We start from the raw sequence: 27,800 nt of genomic DNA, 5'->3' as shown, positions 1-27,800 counted from the left end.
TACGGTCTGTCCTGACTCTGCCAACTTGTTCGAGCTCGCTTTTGCTCCGAGCAAGTTCGATTGAGCTGCTGAGCAGACAACCGTACAACGACTGCAGAACAAACGGCAAATCATTCCACACGTCCGTTAGCAATCCTTCGGCCGTAAACAATGTACAGCATCTATCCGTAGCAGAGGTCATCTGCACCTTGAACCTCAAGAACAACTTCCGGACGAAACAACGCGAAACAACGTAAAACAACGCTGCCCTTGAGTGAACAACGGTTTCGGTCCTGCTTCGGTCGTTGCGCTCGTCGGTGAAACTCGGCCGAACACGTCCTTAGGGTGATCGTGCAGCTCTGCGTCGCGCATCCTCCGAGACTCCGTTCATCATCATGCCGCCGTTACCCCGCAAGTCATTCTTCTACCCCGCATCATAGCGCTGGCGCCAACTGCCTTCAGGACTCGTATAAAGGTTTCGCATTGAATCGTCCGAAGACGAGAGTCGTATATCAACTCCCCGTTCTCATAGCTTATCAGCTCAATTCGCAGGAGACTTCTTCTTTCCATCATGCTTGCACGATCTGTTCATCGAACGTCTCGCTCATCGAGCTCAACGAAGAGGATTGTTTTGCGTGGACTGTATGCATTTGATTCCACCAGATGGGTGAGGGGGTTACTGATTCTTTGTTTAGGGCCACAGAGGCGAAGAATATACGGCCTGACACGCCTGACAATCTACCACTCACTGGTATCAGAGTTCTCGAGCTCGGTCAACTTATTGCAGGACCCTTCGCTGGGCAACTGCTCGGGTAAGTCTCATCGTTTTCGAGGATGTCTCTCTTTTGGTCCACTCACTGACGAACTTGTGATACGCGTCCAGTCACTTTGGTGCAGAAGTGATCAAGGTAGAACCACCACTAACGGGTGATCCTCTTCGCGTATGGCGCGAACTAGACGTGGACGGTACCAGCCCATGGTTCCGTAGTCTCGGACGCAACAAGAAGAGCGTCACAATCGACCTGCGAAAAGACGAAGGAAGGGCGTAAGTACCGTTCGTTCCCGTCTTCACCTCTTACTTTCTTTCTTACCACATATGTCACGGCGATCTCTACGATCTCAGATTGGTGAAGAAGCTCGCATTAAAAAGCGATGTCATCCTCGAGAATTTCAAACCAGGCAGTATGTTCTGACCCCGCGGTCCAATTCAATTCAACTCCCTTTCCACATCCTCTCCCTCTCTTCCCATGGTCTAACTTTCCCATCACATGTCTACTTTTCCCACCACACACACACCTAACCTGACCTCGATTTCCTATCCTCCCTTCCAGCTCTGGAAAAATGGGGCCTCGGACCAGACGACCTTCGCCCCTTGAACCCTTCGCTCATCTTCACTCGCGTCTCCGGCTACGGTCAAACCGGCCCCTGGGCCAAACGACCAGGATACGCCTCCGTGTGCGAAGCAGAGTCCGGGTTTCGTTATATCAATGGTTTTCCGGATCTTCAGACGGGTGGCCTTGCCGGGCCACCTGTCAGGCCGAATATTAGTTTGGGGGATTCGGTGGCGGGGTTGCACGCTGCTTTTGGCACGGTATGTCGAATGTTTCACTGCTGCGGTCGTGCTTTCGAGACATACGCTGATGCTTCGAGTTTAATTCAGGTATTGGCATTGCTTGCAAGGCGTGTCAAGCAGGATAACGGCCTATCCGGAGGGTCGACAGTGGACGTCAGTATACTGGAGAGGTATGCTCTAGACATGGCTCTGACTTCGATCCGGTAAATACTCACGTCCTCATCATAGTATGTTAAATCTTATGGAAGGCATCATCCCTGAATACGATCGTAAAGGCAAAGTACGCCACACGCCACCCACGCCCCTCATCACCCCATTCACCCTCCGCCTCTTGCTGATCCCTTCCACCCTATCAGGTCCGCGGTCCCTCAGGCTCCTCCGTCACCGGCATCGTCCCCACAAACGCCTATCCCTGTCGTCCCTCGCCCTCCGCCCCCTCTGCGCCCTCCTACATCGTCATCGGCGCCAACGGCGACAGCATCTACGAACGTCTCATGAAAGTGATCGACCGGCCGGACCTCATTGGCCCTTCATATAAACACAACAATCACCGCGTCGAACGGCAAGCCGAGATCGAGAACGCGATTTCAGGTTGGACAAGCGCAAGGAGTGCGGAGGAGGTAGAGACGATTTTGAACGAGGTGGGTGTGCCGGTGGGGAGGGTGTGTACTGTGAAGGAGGTTGTGGAGGGAGAGCAGATTAAGGCTCGTGGTGGAGTTGAGGATGTTTGGGTACCGAATTCGAAGGGGAGGAGTGCGGGTGCGGGTGCGGGTGGGAAGGTAGAGGGAGAGGATGGATGGACGATGAAGATGCCGATGGTCGCTCCTATATTGGAGGGTTGTGATCCTAAAACGAGGTGGGCAGGTCCGGATCTGGGGATGCATAATGAGGATGTATTGGTGGATCATCTCGGACTTTCAGAGAACGAGGTTAGGGGACTGGTGGATAGGGGTATTGTTGGAGCCTTCACGTCGAAGGTGGCTCAAGAGCAGGATGGGTTGGGGCCGGATCTGGGTGCCTATAAGCAGAAGGTGGATACACAAGCTTTGGGAAAGTGAGTGTAGTTACTGGACGCTTCTTGTGAGCACTTGCGTTCGTTGTAATTGTATCGTTGTGTTGTTTGCTCTCCAGCTTGTGAGATGGGGGCAGACGTTTGCTATTGATACTTGATAGTCTGAGGTACAGCCGTAGAGTTTCGTCTGCGCCAGTGACAGTCCTATTCTATACGCCCATAACGATCTCAGTGAACTGCCCAGGTAAAAAGTACATAGGGTCACAAGTCATTCGCGACTATACTTCTTCTATTCATACTCAGACGCGCCTCAAAGCCAATGGAACCCAGTCGGCTTCTCAACCTCACACTTCGCCACCTCCCTCACTCCCTTCCCTCCCTCCACCCTCTCAAACACCTTCACACCCCCCTCAGTAACGCCCCCCGCAACAATCCACTTCCCCTCTTCTCCCTCTCCCATGCCGCCCAGAACCATCCCTCTCAGGTGCGTCAAGCCCGTCCGCGGCTCGCTCACCAGTTTCGGCTCTCTCGGGTTTTCGAGGCTGTAGATGGCGATGGTATCGCCTAGAGGAGACGAATCGTTGCGGTTGGAGACGTAGAGGTAGGGCGTGGGGAAGGACGGAGTCGGGACTGAGAGGAAGATTTCGGCGGCGAGCATGAGGCCGAGGTTGGGAGGAGGGTTGAACATCGTTGATGTTGAAGAGAGAAGTGTGGGGGAGGCGGGAAGGGGAGGAAGAAGATGGGTTGCGACGTGGCTTGTTAGCTCCAGGAGGGTGTATAGGATGCCGTCTGAGAGATCGAGTCAATATATTTTGTAAAAGATGAATCAGGACGCTTGGACGCACCAGAGTAAACCAGATGTCTGGGGCCACTGCCAGGCTCGTAGTCGACATGACCAACGACTGTCCAAATTCCCTCTTCGTTTCTCTTCAACCGCCACGTTTTATCAGCTCCGAGGTCTGGGATCAACACTTCGTTCAATTCTGGTACGAAAACAACCTGATGCGGATGCGAAGACTCTTGACGATCTTTATCAGGACCGGTCCCCGTGAACGAAACGGCTTTACAGGCGGTCGAAGCCGGAAGGTATGGTGGTTTGGAAGATAGGGGCACTTGAAGTACGTTTCCTGACATGTACTATTTGTGTCAAATAGTCAGTCTAGAGATTTTACCAAGTGTGACACGAACAGAACATACGTTTCCGACGAGCAAGGTTCCATCCACCGCTAGCAGCGAAGCAGGCGAATCTCCGCCAGATTCTATTTCACCCAGAACCGTGCCCTTTCCGTCCTCATCGTACTTCAAAGTGATTATCTTCCCAACCGTGTCCTCCAAGCCCGTGAATACAATGGATGTATCGCCTGGATGAGGAGTGATCCAGGATGGGTGGAAGCCGACTTCTATGGAGGATGTGACGCTGAGGGATGGCTTTGATGGGTCGAAGAGGAGTGTGGTTATCGAGTTTGTGTACGATGCGACGAGTATCCGATAAACCATCTTGTTGTAATCTGGCTACACAGCAGACTACGTCAGTCAGCTTCGAGATAATTTCCCGAATAAAACAGTGGTTGTGCTCACCTTGTGGTGGGACGACGAGCAGCTGCAACGTGGACGTTAAACTCAAGCACGACATGTATCAAAGCTCTTATCCGTATCGTCGATCTTCCGAGTCATCGTTTCGCCAATTGGTGCCAGCCCTTCAGCGTGCCTCCGAGCATAGTCCGTCGTCCGATATCGTCGCTCACAACGTTAACGAAATGGCCACAGACACTGGACAAATTTACGGTCGGTTGGTCAAGGAGTGCGAAGGCAAGCGCTGGAGTTGGTAGACAAGAAAGCCGTTCGAATTCCTTGAGGCGAGATTTCTCCTTCCGAATGTTGCCGAGACCGGGTGCGCTCTTGGGCCACTGTTTGTGGTCAGAATTATAGGTGCTTTGAATAAAACGCTGAAGAGGTCGAATAGCAGGCGGCCAAGTAGCGTTCCTTACGGCGAAAGGTCGGGACGGGTACGTTATGGTAATGGACGGAGGAATGCAAGGTAAATGGCCGCCCGATCCAACTTGAACTACGCTACGCCACACTTTCCTCACTGGCACACGCTCTTCAAATGGTAATGTCACGAGATATTTAAAGGTACTAACTCTTCGAGAGGTGGGGTACATACAGTCTAAGCGTGAATGCGTGAAAGACACTAAGCAGAAAGCGAACGATGGCAACTCTATGTAAAGGGAGCGGCGCTTCAACTCGATCTGAATAGTGGGTATGAACGCACGCTTATACTGGTACCATCTACTCCTCTATGCTCGGCTTTGGGAAGCTTATCACCTGCATGTCAAACTCGACAACAAACTCGACCCCATACTCAACTTCGATCTCGCTCCTAAGTCGATTAATATCTCCATCCCTAGTAGCCTCCCATTCCCAACGATCCCTATCCACGGCCAAACGAACCTCACGGATCGGAACAGCCATGCTATCCCTAACCCTTACAAGATCCCGGATATAGCGCACACAACTCGCCAAAGAATCAGTAGTACGAGCGATGAACCAAAGACGCTTGAGCTCGGAACAAATGACCTTCGGATGCTGACGCTGAAGAACATCAAACAGCGCTCTCGCACTCTCGACCAGAGCACAGGATGCACCAGCACGAGTGCATTCCCAAATATCGACGCGCAACCCTAGCTCCTCCAAGAACGGGACGGACGACAAGAGATCGTCCCACGAGGCAGGCTCGACCTTTGGCATCTCTCCCCGGGTGAGTTTCTCGATATCGATCCAGAGCCTTGTGATGGGTTGACGAGACAGGAAGGTATGTAAGCACTGGGTTGTGTCGACACAATATCGCGATGCGGGATCTTCCGTCCAGACTTCGAAGAACGGGATCCTAGACTCAGAACCATCGTGATTACTGGCGGGTCCTTCAGTAATACCCTTGAGTACGCAGAAATCGTCAGATAACTCGAGATGACACCAGGAAACCTGTTGTTGTGCGTCGTTCAGGAAAGGGATGTCTAATAGGCCAAAACCAGAGCGGTAATTTCCCGGATATTCAACGCATAGAGTGAGTTTGGTTCTTGCTGATATGTTGATCGAGGAAAGGAGACAGTCGACGACGGGGAAATCGCATTTGGCTTTCACTGCCACTTGGAAGTCGAGGAGATGCATGAGATGGGCTCTGGAGGAATGGTTCCTGGGCTGCTGAAAGGGAAGGTTGGCGCTGGAAAGGGAGACAAAATCAAGGGCGCGGAGTTGAGGCATGTTTGCAACGACATTGAGAAGAACATCAAGTGGCGACACCAAGTTGGAATCCTCGGGAAGGTCAAGCACCCGAAGGCTGGGACAAGAAATACAAAACTTGGGGAGGGCTTTCAGGGTCTGGATAGATATACTGCGAAAGGCTCCGTTCAAGGCGATGGATAGAAGACGTTCGTCTCCGAGGCTAGGGCCATCAACAGTGAATAAACCTGTCATTTCACTGAGCAAGACTGAGCATGAGGGGGTGGATGAGTAGCGCTTGGTGACGGTTGCCGCAAAGTCTGTGAGCGTCGTCACGATGTCGTCGTCATCTATTCCAGATTCGCCTGAGATCTCCGAGTCCGTCTCGACAGTTACGGTGTCGTCGACATCTATAACAGACTCGTCTGAGACCTCCGGTTCAGACTCCATCTCGACAGTGACCCGGGCTGTCGGAGGGATGCGGAGAGAATGGAAGATACTGTCGATGCCAGCCGTGCCACGGTCGTCCCAGCAGACGAAGACTAGTTCGCAGAGATGGTTCAGTGCGACGGTTCGGGGCGAAAATCCAAGAGGAAGTGGATCGACGTCCTGGTGGAGGGAGAACTCCAGGTATCTGAGATTTGGAAGATGGGCAAGCGTGGACAGAAGGCCCCCGAGCGGGAGTCCTTTGTCGAATATCCGATCCTCGTTATGATCACGGAACCATACACTGATCAGCTCATGATCCAGTTTGGCTGGTAGTTGGCGTAGCCATAAGTCCAGTGGCTCCCCGTATTTGAAGTCTGGAAGAGTGGCACTATCAGGGGAAGAGTCGGTCTGAACGGTCGGCGGCCACAAAGATAAAATATCGTCAGCACAACAATTGCTTCTGGGCAAGACAGCGCGGATAGACATGGCATTCGCTCACCATACTGATATCAGACATGATGAATAAGAGCAGTGACTCGGAGGCGCGTCTGGTGAGTGGACTAACGAAGGGGGTGGGATGAGGATGATAGCGCGGAGAAGAGCCTCGACCTTCTTATACCTTTTCGAACAGGCACAAAGCGCCGGGCTCGATCGTGGCATGGGCAGTCACAGTGAATCACATGGCAACGGTCTTGGCGGTTGCTTGGCAGCCTGTGTCCGCAGTTCCGGATGGAGGAACAAGGAAACAAAGCGATAAGGCTGTACTTTTAAGGCCTGTTGTTCGATTTCCAAAACACCGAAGATGGCCTTTGTTCTTCTTTCGCCGGGAACAGCAGAGGGGAGTACAGTCGGTCTAAAAGTGCTCTGTTCAACAAAAAAAAATACACAAGACTCTTCCAAAAACGAGATAATTACGTCTAAACAACATTATAGGACTGTTAAGTACTCGGCTCCGGCCAACGTATCTTGCTCAAGTCAAACTCCTCCCGAAAATCTACCCCACACGACACAATCTCCTGTCTAAGTACCATAACACGTTCATCCGCACAAGCCTCGCGTCCCCAGCGCTCCCCATCCACCGCCAAATGAAGCTGAAGGATCTCAGCTCCCACACTACGTCTGAACCTCACAAGGTCGCGGATCCCGGTCAGACAGTTCACCAAAGAGACCGTACGAGTGACGAAGACGAGCCACAGACGGTGAAGATTGGGACACACGACGCTTCCGTCCTGATACTGATATCGAAGAAGGCCAAACCACGCATCCGCACTCCCAACTAGCGCAGAGCACGCAGGATACCGGGCCCATATATCGACGCGCAGGGCGAATTCCTCCACGTCCGGGACGGAAGACAAGAGTTCGCTCCATTCGAACGGTATGGCCCATGGGGTCTCGATTTGTGTGAGCCCGTCGATACTGATCCAGAGCCTCGTGATGGGCCGAGCGGAAAGGAAGGACGGCAGGTTTCTCATCGTCTCCATACAAAACGCAGGCGAGGCTTGGTCACTGTCCGCCCGAACTGTGAAGAGCGGTATCCGAGCGCTGTCGTCATTCCCAGCGGCGAGTCTCTGAGTGGCTCCTATGAGGGCGCAGGATTTCGAGGATAAAACCAGATGACACCAGAATGCCTGGAGTGCTGGGTCCATGCCTTGAGATTGAAGCTCGAATAGGCCACGACCAGACCCGGCGATGTCGAGATTGTCCTGTCTTGCCCTGAGGATAAACTCGGTCTTGGCTGATATGTCGACACAAGAGAGTAGTCGATCGACGAGGGGATAATGCTGCCTGCGGGAGCACTCGACGGAGAAGGTGCGTAGGTGCGTGAGGTTGACTCTAGGGTGCTGAGCCCCGCGAGTGGGAGAGACGGTGACGTCGGCGTCCGGGGTGAAGGTGAGCCTGAGATGTTTTAGCTGTGGTGTTATAGTGACGACGTTGAGGACGTCGTCAAATGATAATTCCAGGCCAAACTTGAGACTTAGACGGTCCATAGTGCTGCACGGTTGTGGGAGTGAAGCGACGATGGGGGTGTAATGAGAAAAGCACTGTAGACGACTGGCCTTCTTATACTTTCTTGACAACCGCATGGACAAAAGGGCCCATTTTTGAGATTAGGAGTCATAAGATCGTATTGGCACAGTCTCAGCAGCCTCACGGCCGTGCCATGGCCCTAGTAACCGCACAGACACACCGGATATACAGAAACGAAGTCGATCGCCCAAGAAAAAGAACGGTAGTAGGTTTCACGTTGAAGATGCCCGATGAATCGATGACGGTAGGTGTCAACAGGTGCCAACGCCGGAGAACTACGGTCAATTGCAAGGCGTGGGAATCAGCTCTTCGACGCCACGCGTGTGGCCCTTCTTCGAGTTGGCCGCTTCTTTCAAGATTTGAGCACCAGCCCTCTACCGAAGGACTCGAGGACGAGCATGGCAAAAGCACAAACGGATCTACACTGATATACGATATCGAAGACACATCCTACAGCAAAGCAAAGCAATACAAAAGTATCATATAGATATGAGCACATCATAGATAATACAAACAAGCAAGAAAAACAGACGCCGAATGTCCAGACACATTCGGTCGGTATAATCGTGTGTGGACGAAGTCCGAGATGCAAAACGGGGCGAAGTCCAAGGTGCGAAGACGAAACGGAACGAAAACGAAGGCTACCAAGCGAGCGAGGAACCCTTCAACAAATGACACACTCCGTGTCATTCACACTAGTCTTGACGAGTCTCGCCTCGAACGTCGCTCTCAACGTCCCGCGCGCGTCGACATACGGCGAATGAGTCCTATTTCGACCGAGCAAAAAACCACATCGAACGATCAGTAAAACGCTCCCTCTCATCGTATTCCATCCCCCAAGGCCGAAAGTAAAAAAAAATAGGCAACTCACTCATACTGCAACGAAGCACCACTCCCACCCCCACCAATACCCTTCTCCAACACCTCCGAAATCTCATATGTTCCCCCGCTGCCTCCCCCTCCCCCTCCAGACGATCCTGACCCGCTCTTCCCATTCTTACCACTATCGGGTCTAGCCTGTAACTGTTTATTCCCCGATCGAAGCCGTACGATGATATTCGGCTGCATCTTTCCCTTTCCCTTCCCTTTCGTGTTTCTGGTGCTATTGCTGGGATCGGTGATGAAGATCGAGTTGCGGGCGGGATGTTGTGGAGGAGGTGATGTGGCGGATGAAGTTTGGGGGAGGCCGAAAGATGAGTGGCGGGAGAATTTGGATGGGGTGGGAGGGGCGGAGAGATGTTGTGGTAGGGATGAGGATGAGGAAGATGAGATGGGTATGACTGGGTTTGGGTATGAACGCGCGTCGCAGATGACGAGACGCGAATCGACGTAGGTTTGAGGACTATGGTCTGAGAGACCGAGCGTGACGGTCCAGGGCCCTTTATTCGGCGTTGAAAACAAGATGTACCACATCCGACCTATGTATGGTCCATTTAGCTCGGCACAACGGAGTGGATAATAATGATAATACACACAGAGAAAGGGACGTACCACGCGCAATAAACTCCACCCTCACACTCCCCGTCACCCGCATCCTCAACTGAAACATCAACACCTCCATCCTGACCTCAAACGTCGTCGGATCCATCCTCTCCTCCATCACCACCACCTTATCACACCTCGCCCCCTCCCCCTCCTCCAAGCCCATACCCCCATTCCCATTCCCCAGCAATATCGCATCCGACCCGACTAAAGGCGCGAAAGCTCCGAACCGCTCTCTGATGCTCGTAAACAGCCTATGGTCCGAATTGAGCGTACAGGCGTGTCGGACCTCGGAGATCGTGAGGGGGGTGACGGGGTTCATGTACGAGAGCAGCGCCATCACGAGCCCCGCGCTCTGCTCTTCTCCGTCTCTCATCGCCCCCTTCGACGAATGCGACGCCACGGGCCGCTTAACGATCGCCCAATACACCGGCGTATGGCCCTCAATAAACCCATCCTGCAATATCGCCGAAAAATCCAACCCGTGCGCCTCACAGGCTTCCCTACAATTGACCAACACGTCGGAAAATTGAAACTCGGTCGAGGGGTGTGGGTGTTGGTGGATGAGGTTGCGGAGGAGGTCTTGGACGGTCGTGCGCATTTGTTTGGCGGATTTGGAGAGGCCGAAGGAGAACCAGGGGGAGGATTTGGCGCGTTGTTTCAGTTTGCGGGGCGGTTGGGAGTTGGATGAGGAGCCGAAGGATGTGGAGGGTAGGGTGAATAAGGATGGGGATTTTGGGTGATCATGGGAGGAGGGAGGGAGAGGTGGGAGGGGGGCGTTGATGTTGGAGGGTCCGGGCATGTTTAGGACAGAGGCGTAGGGCGGGGGTGCGTCGGTCGGTGGGGCATCATCGGAAGTAGACTTCTGTTTGTTTTTGTCGAAGATCATGTCGTGTGTAAGGACGAGAGGGAGTGAAACGGAGTAATAGGCTCTCAAGATACAAGTAGTCCTGATGAAGTGCAAAGGATGGTGAGCGTCCTTCGAGTGAAGAACTTATCAAGATGTCTTCAAAAGACTATGCACGACTGCTGCGCACGGTCAATAAGGGCCGTAAGTGTGTTATTTGCTTTGAGCTCTGGGGGTACTGTAGGAGCAAAAGCTGTCCTGATATCCTTGGCTGTGTACCGACGAGAGGTGCTCGGAAGAGGATGGCCGCCGGCTTGACTGAAGAGTCATTCAGGACGGCAATTCCCGAGAGAGAGCGCCACCGCCACAACGCCTTTTCTCAACCTTTCCGTCCAATTTCCAGCCGGTGCCCCAACCCATCCATCGGCACCCCCAAAAAACGAAAGACACCAGTATCTAGTCTCGACTCGCTCGAACTATCTCTGCTGTACGAAAATATTAAGATTCCAAGACAGAGTGCCCGATCCGAACGTCTTCGACATCCTCAAGGCTCAAGATGCGAGAAAAGTGGAATGCGTCGAACGTATATAATTAGTCTTTTTCACCGTATAGTGATGCGCCGACCGTCTTGATTCTCCTATTATGCACAGTTCCTTAGATCCCAACGTTCGACAATGTCTTACCCCAGCTCCTCCTCCACCATTCAACCCTTCATAGCCCAACCCATCGTCGCCATAGCCATCGCCAACCACTTCACTCCACTCCACCCCACTCCACCCCACCTGACCTCCCCCACACGGTCCGCTCCTTTCTTCCGCGCTGCATACACCTCACCTCACCAAAGCCCGATTCATCAATTTGTGAACCCGTCCATTCAGGACCTCGACCGTCCTCAACACCGTCCTCGCCACAGGCCAATCTAGCGGCTCTCTATCCCTGATAAGAATCAGAGGGACGTTCGTTCGTTCGTTCGCCGCACTCCAAGATTAATAAAGGCAGCCTAAGGGTGCGGAGCGATTGATCAGTCCTTATTATTACAGTATTTGGGTGCCAATACTGAATCCGAATCGTCTATCCAAAAAATGGCGAGGCCTGAGGGTCCCGGACTAGAACGAGGGCGAGAGGTAGTACTGTATTTCAAAGTCGAACGATGAGTCTCCGAGGTGTCGGTTGCAATGTCGATGTGATACTAATAGATGGTGGTCGTCGGTCGTGGAGCCACTGGCACGGACGCGATTATTCTGTGTGATGTCCGACCTGGATAAGTATTCTGGTGGAGGTCAACGAAATGCAGATCCGGAACCAGAGGAAACTCGGTTGTGAATAGGACGAGAGCAGATCGATCGTCGATGGTACTGGTTCCCGCCAGGACAGCGACCGAGAGTATCTGGGCATCCAACCGCGTCGATCTGCTTAGAATCAGGCTCAGACTCGGAGGTTATTCTAGCACCTAGCCAGTCCTAGTCGTCTGCGACAGACCATAGACCGTATGTAGCCGAGATGAGTATATGAGCAACTCGGCAGGGTCCTTGTCCATACAGGAGATGTGAGGCCAGCAGCAAACTTGGTGCGAACCAGACGGGTAACGAAGTTTCTGTATAGAGCAACGTGAAGGTTGTAGCGGGTGCTTTCGGAACCATGGAGAGACCACTTGGAGAGCACGGATCAATCATCGACGGTGCTAGCGAGTGAACAAGCGAACGGAAAAGAATGATTAAATATCAATCCGCAGTGTTGATTTCAGAATCAATAATCAGAGCCTGAGGCCGTTCCAGTCATCCATTTCATCAGGCATCAAGGGGAAATATCACTGAGATCCTAGCCTACCACTTAGTAGCACTAAAAAGCATGTTAACAAACTGAGAGCAGAACAGAGATGAGCTACAGACGAACGGAGGCTGAGGATGGATAGGTGATGTCCATGTAAGACCGGCAAGCTTCATGATGCGAACAGCTGTCCGCTTGCCACCGCCCATCCTTGTGATAAGTATACGCCAGCTGTACAACCTTCGTCCACAAACGTGCAGGGATTATGCAACGACGCCCACGGTATCCACAGGATCGACACGCCAGCAGCGAAAGAGAGCTCAAACCGTGGCAAGAGTCTGAGAAAGAAAAGAGTGCTGGGAGCCGTGACACGCACGGCAGATCTACCCGGGCCCGGCCGCCCAACAAGCGGCGCACAGCACTCTCGAAAGCCAGATTTGATATCACGGCTAAGTCAGTGCTCGCTCTATCCCCTCCGTCCACATCCACGTCGTCTGTTTCCTTCGCCCAGCATCCTTCCAGTCCTGGAGTGCTTGACAGTAGGAGCAGGCCAGGATGAGCGCGTCTTTAGCGGTGGGAATGGAAGGAGATTCAGTGACAGATATGGTCAGTGCCAGACCTCATTTCTATCCGAACACTCTCCGCCTCGTTCCTCCCTCGTGCGTCCGCGCTGACCTGTCCGTCTCTCCCTTTCACCCACCACTCACCCACACCTACCCACAACACAACATTACACAACGCAGACATCATCAAATTCAGCGCCCACAATCCCCGCCCGTTCTCCCCTCCGTCCCCCCCGCTCCTCCTCCAGACCAGGCGCAGATCCAGGCGCAGGGTCAGACTCGGACATGCCCCAAGTCCAATCCCGCTCCTTCGGCTCCTTCTCCAACCTCCTCGACGCCCTCCACCGCGACTCACACCACTCCGACGATTCCGCCACCCTCGTCCTCACCCCGCACACGCCTCCTCCCGAAGGATCATACGCCGACGATGATGAAGGGGAGGACGAGACGCCTACGATGAAGACGAAGGCCGTTGAGGTGGAGGTGCAGGAGGTGGGGCAAGAGGAGGTAAAGGAAGTGAAGACGAAACAGGTGTCGAAGAGGACGCATGCGTTGTTGGAGCTGTTGAATTCGGAGAGGGCGTATGCGAGCGATTTGGCGTTGATTAGGGATGTCCATATTCCGCTTGCGCTTGGTGAGTCTTCTTCCTTTTCTTTCTTCTGTTCTCCTGCATCTTTTCTCTCGGTTTTAGTTTCCGATTTGTTTGAGATTTGAGGTTTGGGTATGCCACGTTCAGGGGCGTGGGAGGTCGTGCGTCGTCTCTCGCAATGGTCATGCACCGTCCAGCGTCCGGCGAATGATCGGTCAAGCCGAGGTTAACTCGGGTCCGACCCCATGCTCTATGCTCGACTGTCCACTTGTATACTTATACATGTGCTTCCTATCCTTGGCCATCCCTGGACAGTGTAGAGTCTGTTGACTTCATCCCATTTCACCCTTTCCGGAGAATGCGGCCACAACCATGCTCGACTGGTTCACTGTCCACTTATGCTCTCCACTCTCCACTCTCCGCTATCTTTCATGTGTATGGTGCTCTGCTATCGTCCCGCTCGTATTTGCGGTGCGGATCAGTTTCCATATTCTTAGAAATGCTCGAGTCCGGGTCTGTTGACTTCATTTTCGTCCGGTCGGGGAACGCGGGTTAGCGCTAACAGTCGTACTTACGGTCGTCCATGGGCAATGTCAGTACAATCCCGCTTTGGATTTGTTTCCGTGGAGCATTGGCCTTTAATTTTCTTGCCATTAGACGACTAGATGCTAGGGTTTGGCTGTCTACCGCAAAAGAGGGGAGACTTGCTCATGCTCATGCATCATGTCATGGATAGACATGGACAAGGACGTGGCGTGAACACATCCGCGACTTATCCACTGTCCACTGTCCACTTGTACATCTGTGTATTTGCTTCCCCTCCTATCCCTGAACGCACTCGAGTCTGTTGCCTTCATTTCGTTTCGCCTTTCCGGGGAGCAAGGGCTCATGCGTTACTTATGTCGTGGGTGAACGCGGCGTGGCGTGGCGTGGCGTGAGGGATGGCGGGATGTCTCATTCCAGAATTGGTATTAGACGCGAAGTGTGGGACGCGAGACGCGTTCATGTCGTCTATTGGCCTCCGGCCTCCACTACAGCATAATGCGCTGTGACCTGCGGGCCTGGCCTTTGAGTCCGAGTCGAGTACTAGTTGGGCCACATTCGGGTTAGGTGTGGCGTGACGTGGCGTGGCGTGGCGCGAAGGACCCCTATACGGATACCGAACGAGCTTTCGAATTCGAACGCCGACTCACACTCTCTTTCCGTCTCTCTATCTAATTTATTCCACTCCATTCAACTTTATCCAACCATCGCACAATAAATACTCAATTGTTTTTTCTTTTTTTTGTTTCGGAATAATCACAGGCGAAAAAACGCCCTTCCCACTCACCCCGCCTCAATCCTCCTCATCCTCCGAGCGGACACTATCCACGTTCTCCGATTCGTCCACCGCCGCTTCTTCGATTCCTCCCACTGGGTCTGCCGCCGCCTCTGGCTCTGGTTCCGGATCGTCGAGCAAGATGCCACTCACGCCCAATCGCCTACCTGCGTCCTCCTCCGCTTCCACCTCCACCTCCACATCAAATACATCAACATCCACAGCAATAGGTCACACAGCAACCGGGACAGCAGCAGACCCACCCCCGCCGATGTCGAAAGAAGACGCGCGGACGATATTCTCCAATATAGGCGACCTCGCGCTTTTTTCGGATTTGTTCAGTGAGGAGTTGGAGAGGGCGCTGGGAGGGATTGTGGAGGGTGGGGAGGGGGTGGATTATGTGGGGAGGTTGTTTATTGAAGTTGTACGTCTTCTATTCCTTCCTTGTCTAACCATTCGTTTACCCACCCACTCACTGCTTACTCTTCGCGCGTGACTGTGTATACCCAGATCCCTCAAATCTCCCCAATGTACACGCACTACATAACCCGCCACCCCACCGCCCTCTCCCACCTCTCCCACCTCACATCCAGTCCCACCTCTTCCCCAACTCTCCTCCCGTACCTCTCCCACACACGCACCCTCGCCCAATCCCTAACCCACGCCTGGGACCTTCCCTCCCTCCTCATCAAGCCCGTGCAAAGGTTATTGAAGTACGCATTGTTGTTGAGCGCGATATTGGTGGAGACGGAGGATGGACATCCGGATAAGGAGAGGTTGAGGGAGGCGAAGGGGATGATGGAGAGGGTGGGGTGGGAGGTTAATGAAGGACGGAGGAGGAGGGAGATCGTTAGAGAGGTACTTGTCGCGGGGGGGATTGTTAAGCCTCCCCCTGGTGCCGGAGGAGAGGGCGACGGAGACGGAGGGAAGGAGGGAGAGGGGAAGGAGGGGAAAGGAGCGAAAGAGGGAGGAGGAGGGACGGCGGGAGAGATGACGGTGGGCGCGGCGAAGAAGCGTGGTGGAGGCGCTGCTATCGCGCTCGCCGTCGCTGCTGCTCGCTTGAAACCCGGTCCACCCGGTCCTGCATCCTCTGCCCCCAAAGCACTCGGTGCGAGCCAGAAGGACGAGAACGAAGAGGCGGAGAGGGTGAAGGAGATGGAGAAAGAGATGAAAGAGATAGAGGCGTTTATTGAGACGTTCGCGAGTGGGGCGGTGGGATGGGCGAGAGAGTCGAGGGAGATGATGGGGAAGTTGAGTGGGTGGGCGAAGGGGTTCGCGAAGGTGCTTGGTATACCCGTTGCGGAGGTTTCGTCGCCTGATCCTCCTGCCCCTCCTCCGCCCACAACAAGACACCGGAAACAGTCGAAAGGTGCTGCAGAGCTCGAAGAAGAGCGTGAGCGTGAGAAGGAACGTGAAAAGAGGCGAAGGAGGAGAAGATCGCCCTCGCCATTACCAGCGACTCAAGAAGGCGGCTCCGAAGCCCTCGACGCCTTCGTCCGAGTAGTCGACCGCCACCTCATCGAATCCTGCACCGACCTCAGCGCCATCCTCAACCAACATCTCCTCCCGCAACTCGCCCTCCTCCTCAACACCACAAAGGCACCACACTGCCTCCTACACACGATGCATAACCTCGAACCCGCACATCACGCTTTACTACACCACAACATCTCCAAAGGCCGTCCGCCCGCCGCGCTCCTCGACGCATCCACATCCTACCTCGCACTACGAGCGCAACTAGCCGACGAGCTCCCGCAGTATTTAGCACTGGTGCATAAAGGCCTTTTTGGCGCTGTGAGGAGTTGGACGGCGATACAGGCGCAGTGGTGGGCGGATGTGAGGTATAAATGGAGGGAGTTGTGGGATTGTTTGAGGGTGGAGGGAGAGAGGAATGAAGGGTTGGAGATGACGGAGGGGATTTGGAGGGAGAGGTGGGTCGAGGCGGAGGCGGCTGTTGAGGCGCTGGGGATCGTGCATCCGCCGAGGGTGATGTTGAAGGCTAGACGGTCGACTACCGCTACTACGGCGAGTAGTAATGGGGCGAGGAGGAATGTGAATGAGGGGGTAAATGGGAAGGAGAATGGGAAGGCGGAGAGGGTGGCGGCGATGTTTGGATCGTTGGAGTCGACGATCGTCACTTCGCCCGATGAAGAGGCCTTCGTCGTCCCTTCTGCCCCTGTTCCGTATCCTCAACACACCGGCAAAGGACGTCCCAGCCTCCCGTCCTCACTTCCAGACAGCCAGTCGTACGACCCCAGCAGACGCCGAGCACATACACAGCACACACTTCGTTCGAAAGACTCCGACGAGTCTCTGCGCTCGATCCGGTCTGCCAAATCGGGGCAACAGCGCCAATCGACCTACTCCGGCCATTCGGGTCATTCGGCTTTGGACGTGCCGCTCATGCCCGTGCGAGGTCCTTCGCCTTCGTCGTCGTCATCTTCGAAGAGGAAGAGTATGCCGATGCCACTAAGGAAGGCGGCGTCGCAGGGGAGGATGTTCATGGATGGGTTGTCGAGGAGTCCGAGACCTGAGGAGACTTTCGAGTCGCAGTATCATCATCACGACCAACAACAACCTGAAGACCGAGAACGAGACAGGGATGACCGAGGACGCCAGAAGAAAGGACACGGGCAACATCTAGCGAACCTGATGGACTCGATGCGACCCGGGGCCGTCAAACGACGCTCATCCTCCCGGAAAGCACGGCAGCAGAAACTGGACCTGAACTTCGAACTCGACAACGGCGCGGCGGAGTATAGCCCGCCTCTTTACGAGACGTTCCATCGCCAGCAGCAGAATCAGCAGCAGCAGCCGAAGCGGACGACGTCGGTCGCGGCTGCGGTCGAGGGACATACGCACTCGTACTCGCGCTCGCAGTCGTATACTTCGCATCCGTATGCGAACCCGGACGCGCACGGTCATGGTGCACGCAGTTCGAGGACGCTGCAGTACGCGTCCCCGCCGGCGTCGTCTGGAAAGCCTGCAGGATCAAAATACGCCTCGGCGCGTGCGTTGTATGCATGTCGCGTCATCCATGCGTGCGAGCCGCCCGATGGAGTCTCGTACCACGGCCTGCCGTTCTTCAGGCTCGAATTGGGCGACGTGTTCGATATATTGAAGGAGGCGGGGCATCCGAGCGTGCATGAGGATCTGCCGCTTTATGTGGATGATGGCGACGATTGTTTGTTGTTGGCGAGGGAGACGAGCGGGACGGGCGAGATTGGGTGGGTGTTGGCGAGCTTCTTGTATCCTGTTGATTGAGTGAGGCGGGTGTGGTGAGGTGAGTGGACGGAAGGTTTTTGCGGTAATTTTATTTGGTGCTTTTATCCCCTTTCTCTGGATGTGCTTCGGATATCCCTCTTTTTTTCTTTTCTCTTTCGGTGGAGATGTACACAGTTTGATATTTTTTCTCGAGTTATTCTTTGTTGTGCGCGTCATTCACCATGTTTCATGCTCATGCTCTTGCTCTTATTGACTTTTTTTCGACTTGCATAATGTGTGTGTACGATCGATCTCGGTGCTTTGTTCCTCCCCCTATCTCATCTCATCTCATCTCGCCCCATTTTCTGCTCATAACCCATTCACCTCAGCAATCATATTCCCTTTCTGCAGCTGCTTGTCTTTCTTGGAGGCCCGGAGACCCGGAACCCGAACCCTACTTCGCATCACATTCCTGAGCTCGCTCGCTTGCCTACTGACTTGCTCTTTTCGCTATACGTATAATAATCGTCGTCTCGTCTCGTCTCGTGTTGTCTGGCTTACCTGCTTGTTCTGCTTCGGAGAGGACTCCAGTCTCGGTTCGGTTTACGGTTTACGGTTTGTTCAAGGACTCGGTACTAGCGCAATAGTAAGTAGATGCCTTTCGGGTCACCACCATGACGTTCTCCGTTTTTGTTCTCAATTGACAGTGATCGGATCACTTCGAGCTGTTGCTGTCGATTTATCACGGTAGACCCCAGAGTTCAGAGATGTATGTTGCATGCGTTTTTGTGAGCGCGTTGCTATCCATTTGCACTTTGTCTTGTCACACCATGCATGAATCTACCCCATTGACAAGAGAGGCCGGCCCCTGGGGTTTCTGGTCTGGCGACAGAGTTCGATTCAGTTGGTGAGTTCTCCTATTTATACGATATCTTTCGCTCTCCTACTCATTTGCTTTTCCTGGGGAGTACTCAGTGCGAATGTCGATCAAGAGCTTGGAATTATGGACCAGTGCGGCTTGTCATACTTCGTGTGCCCAATTCCAATTTGAGTCTGAGCGAGCTGATGGTCCGGGAGGCAGCGATAAAATACTGAGTGGAAGCGGTGACTTCGTTCGTACGACCGCACGGCTGAGGGTGATATGGTGCGTCACATCGTCCCGCTTTCTTTGCAGGGGTGTTTTCTGACCGATTGATGGTATGGTTATTGTTGCAATAACATCGAGCTCGCCAACGGCAAGGACTCGAACGAACCAATGTCAGACGTCCTCGTCAGAGTCTAAGGGTGCAAGGAAAGTGACATGATTCGGAGTCACAGGTGAATCTTGGCTTCAAATACGGATGCTTCGCCCAACTATGCATGACATTGTCCCATTCGACTTGTCTTCTCTTGTGTTTCACGCTACGAATTGCGACCAGCTGGAGCCTGTCATGTCTCATCAGCCTTTTGTGCACGGATAGACAAGATTAGTCCCTCCTGTCGAAGTTACAGTGCGGAAACTCTGCCACTAGCGAGCGTCCCCAAGGTCTTCTTGGACGTTGGTCTCCATTTGGTGTCACCTCGCGGCAATGACAGATTTATTTGCTTACATCGTGCTTTACGGAGCTGGAGGCGATGTGAGCAGGCTTTCATTAGTACAACATGGGCTTAGTCCCGCCTTGGGAGTCGTGGTACATTCTTTACTAGCAGGGTGCCACCGCGTTTCAGTGGGGGACCGTTTTGCACTCTGAGTGATTCCTTCGCCCTCGAGGAACCAAACATGTATGCGGCCTGTGGATGCCACGTGTTTGTAAGCCTGGGCCACCGGTGCCACAGCTTACAGCGGAATTATCCGAGTTTTCGGACTCCGCTATCGTTCGTCTTCGTCGACTTCGCTTCGCGTCGTCCTCTCTCTAGTTTACCTTGTCACACCGTTTGTACATCCGTACCCGTAGAGTCTCTGTTCCAGGGAATACAGCGCGGTCCTCTCAAGCTTGGACCGAACCCCTCAGTGTTGTCAGCTCCCAGCCAGGGCATGCTTTCAGTGTTATCACTTCACAGCATCGGTGGCTACCAGCCTCTTGACTTGATTGATTTATATATAGTGCTAGCATCTTGTCGTGAGAACTGACTTCTTCGTCTCCAGGACCTAAACCTCTTCGTAGCATCACCACGATGTCCTCTGTTCCTACCTTTGATACCCTCATCTTCGACCTCGGTGATGTCCTATTCACTTGGGCTCCGGACCCTCTTTCACCTGTTACCCCAACTATGATGTACCGCATCCTCAGGACTACGACCTGGTTTAACTATGAACGAGGGGACCTATCTCAGATAGCATGCTACGAGCAAGCAGCCCGGCAGATGGGGGTCACCGTTCAAGACATTGCCTCCGCATTTCGAGCCGCTCAGCAGACCCTCACATTCCGCACCTCCATCGTCGACATCATCCGGGAGCTTAGACCAGGTCGAAAGATCTACGCCATGTCTAACATGTCTGCACCCGACTGGCAGATCGTTCAAGCCCGTTTTTCAGACTGGGACATCTTCGATGGCGTCTTCGTCTCCGCGGAGGTGGGAACCCGCAAACCAGACTTCGGTTTCTATCGCCATATACTCGAGCAGACGGGAGCAGATGCATCACGTACCATCTTCATCGACGACTTAGTTGACAACGTCCTCGTCGCCCGCTCTTTCGGAATGACTGGAATTGTTTATCAAGATGTCAGCAACCTTGAGCAACTACTCCGATGTCTCTGCTTCGACCCGGTCGAGCGCGCACAGGCGTTCATGCGGGCTAACGCGAAACAGCACGTATCATACACATCCGACAACCAAACCATCGAAGAAAACTTCACTCAGCTACTGATTCTCGAGGCCACTGGCGATTCGTCACTGGTTGACTATGTCGAGTACGATGGACTCTTCAACTTCTTCCGTGGAGCTGGCCAGCTCACCACGAAAGACTACCCCTACGATTCCGACACTAGCGCCATTGGTGTTATGGTGGCTCCCCACCTATCGCTTTCTTCAAAGCACCGAATCCTAGACGATATTCTTCACCTTCGCAATGCAGACGGCATCGTTCAAGTATACTTCGATCCCAGCCGCCCTCGGGTCGACCCCGTCATCTGCGTTAACGTCCTCGCGGCGTTCTATAGCAATGGTCGAGGGAATGAGCTGAAGGAGACGTTTGAATGGGTTTTACAAGTCCTGAAGCATCGTGCGTATATTGATGGTACGGGATACTACCCACCTCCGGAGGCCTTCCTATAGTATGTCTTTCTTTCTCGTGGCATTTCATATTAGCACTCACTTTCTTCGTACCAACACAGCTCTTTCTCCAGGCTTCTCAATGTTGTCTCCCCCAAAACTCGTGGTCGTATTACTCCTCTATTTGCGGAACGCTGTCGCGAGCGCCTTGGAGCCAGCGGCGACGCTCTCGCCCTGGCCATTCGCGTCATATGCTGCAACCAAGTCGGGATTGACCCATCAACAGATCGTTCGACACTTTGCAAGATGCAGGATGTGGACGGTGGATGGAAGGACGGCTGGTTTTACCGTTATCCTACTACTGGGATGCTCATAGGGAATCGTGGTTGTACAACTGCGTTGGCTATTAACGCGATCAAGGGCGCGAGAGCGAGAGCCGCTGCCGGTTCGGAGGTCATTGGAGAAATGATACTGGGGATTCCGCTTGCATCACACTAGTAAGTTTTTCATGTATTATCCATGTTGAATTCAGACACCCACTGATTCGACGCGACACTAACCTTTGACCGTAACCGTGCAGGCTCCTGGACCTTGTGCATGTTTTGGTCTGAATCACTTTCTGCTCGCGTAATAATTGCGCAATGCTTGTACACAATTTCACACTTTGTCTCATCCAATGTCCCGCTCATGATCAGCCTCCGACACTCCAGCAATCACATTCTCTCTACTTTCCGTTTCCCAGTCTCTCTCAGAGACCAAACCCTGCTTCGCATCCCTGAGCTTATATTTTTGCTGTACGAATATAGTCGCCCTCTTGTCCTGATTGCATGCTTCGGAGAGGACTTCATCCAGTTCCACTCTGTTGGAGGACTAGATGCCTTCGGGTTATACGTCCCCTTCTTCCTTTTCTTTGTTGCCGTTTAATCATTCCGAGCTGCCGGTATCTTTGAGATGCACCGTGCGTGATCATATGGCCTCCATCACTATCCACTACATTTGTCTTGCCGCACTACATTTGTGGGTGCCGAGGGGCACCGTTGAGGCGATGCGACCACAGCCGAGGAATATTCTCTGTGGAGGTGACATACCCACTCCAGAAGACAGGTTTCGTTTCGACAAGAAAACAAGATCTGGTAAGTGCTAATATATAACCCCTCCGACCCTCTCGTCTCACGAACACGTCTCAATTGGGCATTTTGAGCAACGAACGCTCTAATCCAGGCGACATGAATCAGCGCTCCGATATGCCACCGGCAGTGTCCTCGAAATGACGTCAAACTCTCATGACGTTAGGCGATGCGGTGCGCTTACTTGTGTCTTCCAGGAGCTTTGTATATTCCATCGAGCTCTTATGGGATCTATATAAACAAGAAGCTATCCTCGAGCAAGGATCACCCACCCCTTCACCCAGATAAAACCTCTCAGAAGCAATCCAAATTCCCGAAACCATGGATTTTACATTTCCCACTTCAGACCGACCCAAGGACTCGAACCGCTTTCTACGTCTACGCTCTCATGTAGGCCTTGGTGCTCGTCGACTCCGATCTCAGATATCGCAGAACATAGACCCTTTGACCGCAGCCCTGATTCCTCCCGCCAGTGAGAGCTTCGCGCAGCGGCAGATCCGCAGGTTCAAGGAGATTGACGCCAGACGGGTGAGCGATGCGATCGACGAAGATTTAGAGAAGGAGAGGGCGCGGATGGTGCAAACGCAGCGGAAGGAAAGAGCCCGAAGGGATTCAATCGCCTCCGCTAGGGTGGCATTCGCTTCCCCAGAAGAAGAAGAGGCGTGGGTGTGGGCAGATCAGGGGATGTGGTCGGACTCGGAGTCTCTCGATCCGGTCGTGGTCATGAGAAAACAGTTGAAACTATTCGCCCTTTTTCTAGGATTTGAGATCGAGGATGGTGAGATTGAGGACCGGGCTTCAAGCTTTCTATGTAAGACTAACTGAGGGTGTACTTCATTTTGATGCAGAACCCGACGAGGATCGTACGAGTGCTCGGGGGCCCTTCTCCAATCTTATAAATACCAAGTTTGAGGAGTTCTGTGTCGACATCTCCGAAGAAGTCTTGCAGCGGCAGCGCAGTGTCATGCCTAGGGTGTGCTCTGGTACGTCACAGTCTCTACGTCGACGTTGCCTGTCCTGATATTCTTGGAACTCCAGGAAAGATTCTCTACCGGGCGGGGAGCGATAACCTTCTTCCCAAACGATTGCACATTCGTAAATCGCTATCGTTAATCACCGATTCTAGGTTTAGAGACTTGGTAGGGGATGTTCGATTCGAACTGACGCAGCGTTGGTTGCATGACTTGGTATGATATACGTTATTTATAACTGGTTCTAATTATTGACTGCATCGCACCCTGCACAAACAGATGTCAGAGCATCGGGTTACTGAAAATTCGACTTCTGGGGGCCATTCCTTCTCCGAGGATCGTTCATCTACGTCAACACTCGCGTCATATGAGACTCGATCCATGATTTCTCTGGTCTCATATTTCACCGGAAAACCATCTGATATCAATGACACGGCGAAAGACGCGAGCGAAACCCCTCCATCTCACCTCCGCCACATCATCAAGAATTACATGTCGGACGTTCTGACTAGCACAATGGAACCCTCTTCGCCACTTGTAGAAGGTGATGACCAACCTTACACGGAAGTCACGTCCACTCAACCTCTCCAGGGTGAACTTCATGAATGTGCTCCCAACGACGATGCTGCCGCCGTACAGCCCTCCCTTCTACCTCAGGTGATATACGATGCTTCTACTAACGTCTCAGCTGCCGGAGAGTCGTTATTTGACAGGTTCACTTACTATAAGGAGTTGAGAGACGCCCAGACAGACTCTGACTATGAGCGTACTCTTGAGAGGCTCCTCAAAGAGTGGTGGGCCGTTGGTGCGTCAGTGAGTGCTACTGCATAGTCTTTTGTCGCTGATCACGTTCTAAGTAATTATCCTTCTTGAAGCTTGTCGGAATAGCTGCGTAAGTGGCCAAACTATTGATCACACTACCCTCTACCGTATACTGGTATTAACGGCCATCTGATACATTTGCTTGATAGCTTTAGCTTTACTCTCGCTGGCTACACGCCAGACAGTGCCTTTGGATGCGATGGCTTCGCGAAAGCAGCAGTCGCAATGTCAAGCATCACCGCTGGTATAGGTCTATGTACAGATGCGTGGTTCCTACTGGCATACTCTTGTGCGAATGCCGATAAGTTCAAGGTGCGTCTCTACTAGATTTATTTGAACCCCTTTGTTCTTGATTTCTAATGTGTCCTCTTTGCGGCATGAATCACACAGGCCCTTGCGATGGATGTCTACCAGTCGTTCTTTTTCTTCTCCATCGCGTCCCGCCTTCCTATCATTATGCTAGTTTGCGCATCCATGTCATCGACCGCCGTTCTCATCGCTATCGCATGGTCCAACTCTGGAAATCTTGTGTTAGGCGTGTGTCTCTGCGCGGCCGCCCTCTATTTTCTGCAGTACATCATCCTAGCTATCGACTTTACGTGGCGTGGAGTCCGTCGAGTCTGGAGTTCTTCGTACATGCTCATTGTTAGGATTGGATTATTTCTAAGAATGCTGTGGTAGAATCGTAGTGCGTGGGCTTGATGTAGGCATGTAGTTGATCACTCATCTTGTAATACAATAATTTGCTTTGGGTTCCAACTTTAGCAGAGTGCAACTGAGTGCAGTTCGAATCACAGTGTTGTGTTCTGTAAGCGGTGAGTTACACTCTTCTAAGGCTTATGGCCAGGTTCTTGAGAAGTGCGGATGGCTCTTGGGCAGCTCACGTCGAGGTGAAGGTTCATAAATATCGGGATGTTTTATTCGGTGTCTCCTCACACAGGCAGATAGATCCCTGTGCATTCCATTATTAGCAGCATGGCGCAGCTGGTATAGCGCGCAGGCCCATAACCCTGAGGTCCCTCGATCGAAACGAGGTGCTGCTACTAGAGCAAGATATAGAGCCAACATTTTACGTCCATTTCTCAACTTTTTGATCTTGAGTAACCATCGACGAAACGTAGTGTATCAGAAAATCAGGTGTCACGAAAGCGGGGCAATCAGGTATACAATTCTGGTTCGACTTCCAGTTACACACCTACAAACTGCACCCAGCGGTTACATCATAAAATACATCCATATGGCTGCTCAGTCCTCAGTCCTCAATACGTTCAATCTATCCGACATAAAGATATCGCCCACCCCACGCGCTCACTCGATCTTGACCTTATACGTCGCGCTCAGCTCCGCCGGCTCATTGAACATGTTGATATCCCACTTCGGATTATACGCCGCGGGGGTATTGAACCGTGTGTGGTTGTCCTTCCCGATGGCGGATATCTTCTCGTAGTCTTCGGGAGAGAGGACGATCTGCTTGAAGTTGGATTTGATACGCTCTGTATCACACCATGTGGTAAGTATTCAAGAGGGTCATGAAAGGGAGGGGAACGCATGAGGCGGTTTAGGGTTGAAGTAGAGATACGCGTACCTTCTTTGACGGATTTTGGGATGACGGAGTAACCGCGGTATGCGCCCCAGGCGACAAGGACCTGAGCAGTCGTAGCTCCAAGCTTGTCCGCGACCTCCTTCACAGCCGGATAATCCACAAGCTTCGTCTTGCCAGCCACTAAAAACAACGTAAGAGTCAATACGATGTCACTAGCACATACTAAAGGTGAAAAGAGCGCACAGTTGTTGCCCAACGGACTATACGCCGTAAGATGAATACCCTCCTCCTTGCAAAACGCCACCAAATCGTCCTGCGGCAACAGCGGATGCGCCTCGACTTGGTTCACCACCGGCTTCACGCCCGTCGCCTTCGTGATCGCCTTGATATACTCGATGGTGAAGTTCGAGACGCCGATCGTCTTGACCTTACCCGTCTTTTGGAGCTCGATCATTTTCTTCCAGGTGTCGACGAGGGAGACTTCCATGTCGAGGGCGATCTGGTTTGGGATGGTTGGGTGGGGTGGGAAGAGGCCGTTGGTGTATGGACCGGGGAAGGCGCAGGGCCAGTGAATGACTACATGATGCGTGAGTACGATAGGCGCGGGAATGTGGCGTGCTATGGTGGTGAACTTTGAAGAGAAAACGTACGGTAGAGGTCGAGGTAGTCAACACCGAGCTGCTTGAGTGTGTCGTCGAGCTCGGGCTCTGCGTTCTCTGGCCTGTGCGAGGTGTTCCATAGCTTGGAGGTAATGAAGAGGTCTTCGCGCTTGACGATCGAAGGAATGACTTTCTTCAGTGCTGCACCAACCTATATCATATCATCCATATATAAATCGACGGCGCTCTCAGATACGGTATCGCGAAGTACACACCTCGTCCTGGTTTTCGTAGACCATGGCACAATCGAGGTGACGGTATCCAGCCTTCACAGCCCACTCGACCTAGCTCCATAGAATCCAACCACAGTCGACATCAGGGCATGAGAATCAGTATCAAAGTACTGACACTGATAAGTTACAAGGGAACGGACATACCGCGTACTCCACCTCCTTCGGCTCAGACAACCACGTCCCAAGCCCGATCTGCGGGATCTTCTTCTCGTTCGACAAAGTGATGATATTTCCGAGAGACATCGTTCGTGGTAATTCGATGGACGAGTGATTGGGTGGGTAGATGGTAGGTTATAAAAGCAGACAGCGAGCGGTCGAGGGAAGACGAAGGCCTTTTATAACTTCAGCATGTCCTGTGGGAGAGGCGGCCCGACGGTCCGTTCAATCAGTTGACTCTTCGAGGGGACGGGTGGGGATGTAAGATCCCGCAAACTCCTAGCGACAGATCCTATTATCGATTGACCGCTGATACACCGAGGGATGCATAAAGGTTGAAACGTCGATGACGTCTCGAGACTATCATAAACAGAGATGAGAGCATAGAGCACGGCAAAAGTTGCAGAACGGTGTGAACTTGCAAGATGATGTCAAGCTGAGCCTAACAGATAACCAAGGTGCCGAGCCAAGTTCTGTCGTCCCATATACACATTCTTTTCACGGGCACAAAGATGGGGGTGAATATGGTTTCGTTGTGGTCGTTGTGGGTCACAAGAAAATGGTCGCGACCAGAAAGAGCCAGGGGAATACCGGACCGTCGCCCCGCCTAAATTAGGATAACGCAGGCGTAAGGCCGGTGAACGGCAGGTCCCGCTACTTGGAAGGATGACCACGAACTGACTTTTAATGCTTCGTACTACCCAACCAGTGCATCAGACAATGCAACTTCACGGAACATAATAATTGATATTTGCTCAAATAATGGGAGAGTAAGCTGCGGCCAACATTTGTGTTTTGACGAAAGCTTTGCAGCACATTCATTTTAAGGCTCAGCCGACTACATGAATATTCCTTCCTAAGTGCTGTGATGCGAGCTTTCAGTATTCTTTGACTGGTGATTGGGATGCATGCATGCACAGCGGACTATCATCAGGGACCGGGAACAAATGCTTGTTGATCAAAATATAGGAGCAACCATGCACAAAGTATCGGAAGGGGCAGCAGAGACTATATCCAATTGACAATAGCCATCAACTGAGACAAAAATATTATACTACAGGTATTACTGCAATCAACAGACATCGAA

The 27,800-nt window shown here is 52.7% G+C and overlaps 9 protein-coding genes and 1 non-coding gene across 10 annotated transcripts; 5 read left to right on the top strand and 5 right to left on the bottom strand.

Moving 5' to 3' along the window:
* The first annotated feature begins 388 nt into the window (after nt 1-388).
* Nucleotides 389-2,727, top strand: STEHIDRAFT_125842 (L-carnitine dehydratase/bile acid-inducible protein F). Its single transcript, XM_007310281.1, has 8 exons — nt 389-621; nt 675-791; nt 863-1,024; nt 1,103-1,161; nt 1,311-1,570; nt 1,640-1,722; nt 1,781-1,832; nt 1,909-2,727. Exons 1-8 carry the CDS (start codon nt 551-553, stop codon nt 2,608-2,610), a joined length of 1,506 nt encoding a protein of 501 aa, XP_007310343.1. The 5' UTR covers nt 389-550; the 3' UTR covers nt 2,611-2,727.
* Nucleotides 2,728-2,754: 27 nt separating this feature from the next.
* STEHIDRAFT_105315 (3-carboxy-cis,cis-mucoante lactonizing enzyme) lies at nt 2,755-4,466 on the bottom strand. Its single transcript, XM_007310280.1, has 4 exons — nt 4,143-4,466; nt 3,762-4,088; nt 3,410-3,701; nt 2,755-3,353 (listed from the first exon to the last, which is right to left on the bottom strand). The coding sequence occupies exons 2-4, from the start codon at nt 4,059-4,061 to the stop codon at nt 2,875-2,877; spliced, it is 1,071 nt and encodes a 356-aa protein (XP_007310342.1). The 5' UTR covers nt 4,062-4,088; nt 4,143-4,466; the 3' UTR covers nt 2,755-2,874.
* Nucleotides 4,467-4,853: 387 nt separating this feature from the next.
* On the bottom strand, nt 4,854-6,729 carry STEHIDRAFT_172558 (uncharacterized protein; the record flags this gene model as incomplete). Its single annotated transcript, XM_007310279.1, has 2 exons — nt 4,854-6,620; nt 6,712-6,729. The coding sequence occupies 2 exons, from the start codon at nt 6,727-6,729 to the stop codon at nt 4,854-4,856; spliced, it is 1,785 nt and encodes a 594-aa protein (XP_007310341.1).
* Nucleotides 6,730-7,150: 421 nt separating this feature from the next.
* STEHIDRAFT_162651 (uncharacterized protein) lies at nt 7,151-8,200 on the bottom strand (the record flags this gene model as incomplete). The annotated part of the gene is made up of 1 exon (XM_007310278.1): nt 7,151-8,200. One exon carries the CDS (start codon nt 8,198-8,200, stop codon nt 7,151-7,153), a length of 1,050 nt encoding a protein of 349 aa, XP_007310340.1.
* A 907-nt stretch (nt 8,201-9,107) lies between these two features.
* Nucleotides 9,108-10,524, bottom strand: STEHIDRAFT_67600 (uncharacterized protein; the record flags this gene model as incomplete). The annotated part of the gene is made up of 2 exons (XM_007309932.1): nt 9,108-9,658; nt 9,732-10,524. 2 exons carry the CDS (start codon nt 10,522-10,524, stop codon nt 9,108-9,110), a joined length of 1,344 nt encoding a protein of 447 aa, XP_007309994.1.
* Nucleotides 10,525-12,891: 2,367 nt separating this feature from the next.
* On the top strand, nt 12,892-18,850 carry STEHIDRAFT_150511 (uncharacterized protein; the record flags this gene model as incomplete). Its single annotated transcript, XM_007310277.1, has 4 exons — nt 12,892-12,942; nt 13,080-13,533; nt 14,794-15,230; nt 15,317-18,850. The coding sequence occupies 4 exons, from the start codon at nt 12,892-12,894 to the stop codon at nt 18,068-18,070; spliced, it is 3,696 nt and encodes a 1,231-aa protein (XP_007310339.1). The 3' UTR covers nt 18,071-18,850.
* A 1,314-nt stretch (nt 18,851-20,164) lies between these two features.
* On the top strand, nt 20,165-21,761 carry STEHIDRAFT_150510 (HAD-like protein; the record flags this gene model as incomplete). Its single annotated transcript, XM_007310276.1, has 3 exons — nt 20,165-21,216; nt 21,337-21,631; nt 21,735-21,761. 3 exons carry the CDS (start codon nt 20,165-20,167, stop codon nt 21,759-21,761), a joined length of 1,374 nt encoding a protein of 457 aa, XP_007310338.1.
* Nucleotides 21,762-24,305: 2,544 nt separating this feature from the next.
* Nucleotides 24,306-24,632, top strand: STEHIDRAFT_36928 (uncharacterized protein; the record flags this gene model as incomplete). Its single annotated transcript, XM_007309919.1, has 2 exons — nt 24,306-24,434; nt 24,513-24,632. Coding segments are annotated over 2 exons (249 nt in total), but the record flags the coding sequence as incomplete, so codon positions are not given.
* Nucleotides 24,633-25,091: 459 nt separating this feature from the next.
* On the top strand, nt 25,092-25,165 carry STEHIDRAFT_t274. Its single transcript has one exon. It is a non-coding gene; the product is annotated as a tRNA-OTHER (tRNA).
* A 100-nt stretch (nt 25,166-25,265) lies between these two features.
* STEHIDRAFT_105307 (Aldo/keto reductase) lies at nt 25,266-26,848 on the bottom strand. Its single transcript, XM_007310275.1, has 6 exons — nt 26,702-26,848; nt 26,540-26,608; nt 26,316-26,475; nt 25,909-26,241; nt 25,708-25,845; nt 25,266-25,615 (listed from the first exon to the last, which is right to left on the bottom strand). Exons 1-6 carry the CDS (start codon nt 26,798-26,800, stop codon nt 25,431-25,433), a joined length of 984 nt encoding a protein of 327 aa, XP_007310337.1. The 5' UTR covers nt 26,801-26,848; the 3' UTR covers nt 25,266-25,430.
* Between the last annotated feature and the right edge of the window lie 952 nt (nt 26,849-27,800).

The sequence above is a fragment of the Stereum hirsutum genome (assembly GCF_000264905.1).
Source record: "Stereum hirsutum FP-91666 SS1 unplaced genomic scaffold STEHIscaffold_19, whole genome shotgun sequence".
Taxonomy (NCBI): domain Eukaryota; kingdom Fungi; phylum Basidiomycota; class Agaricomycetes; order Russulales; family Stereaceae; genus Stereum; species Stereum hirsutum.
The sequence above is the reverse complement of the archived record's forward strand: the minus strand, read 5'-3'. Positions and strand labels throughout refer to the sequence as shown.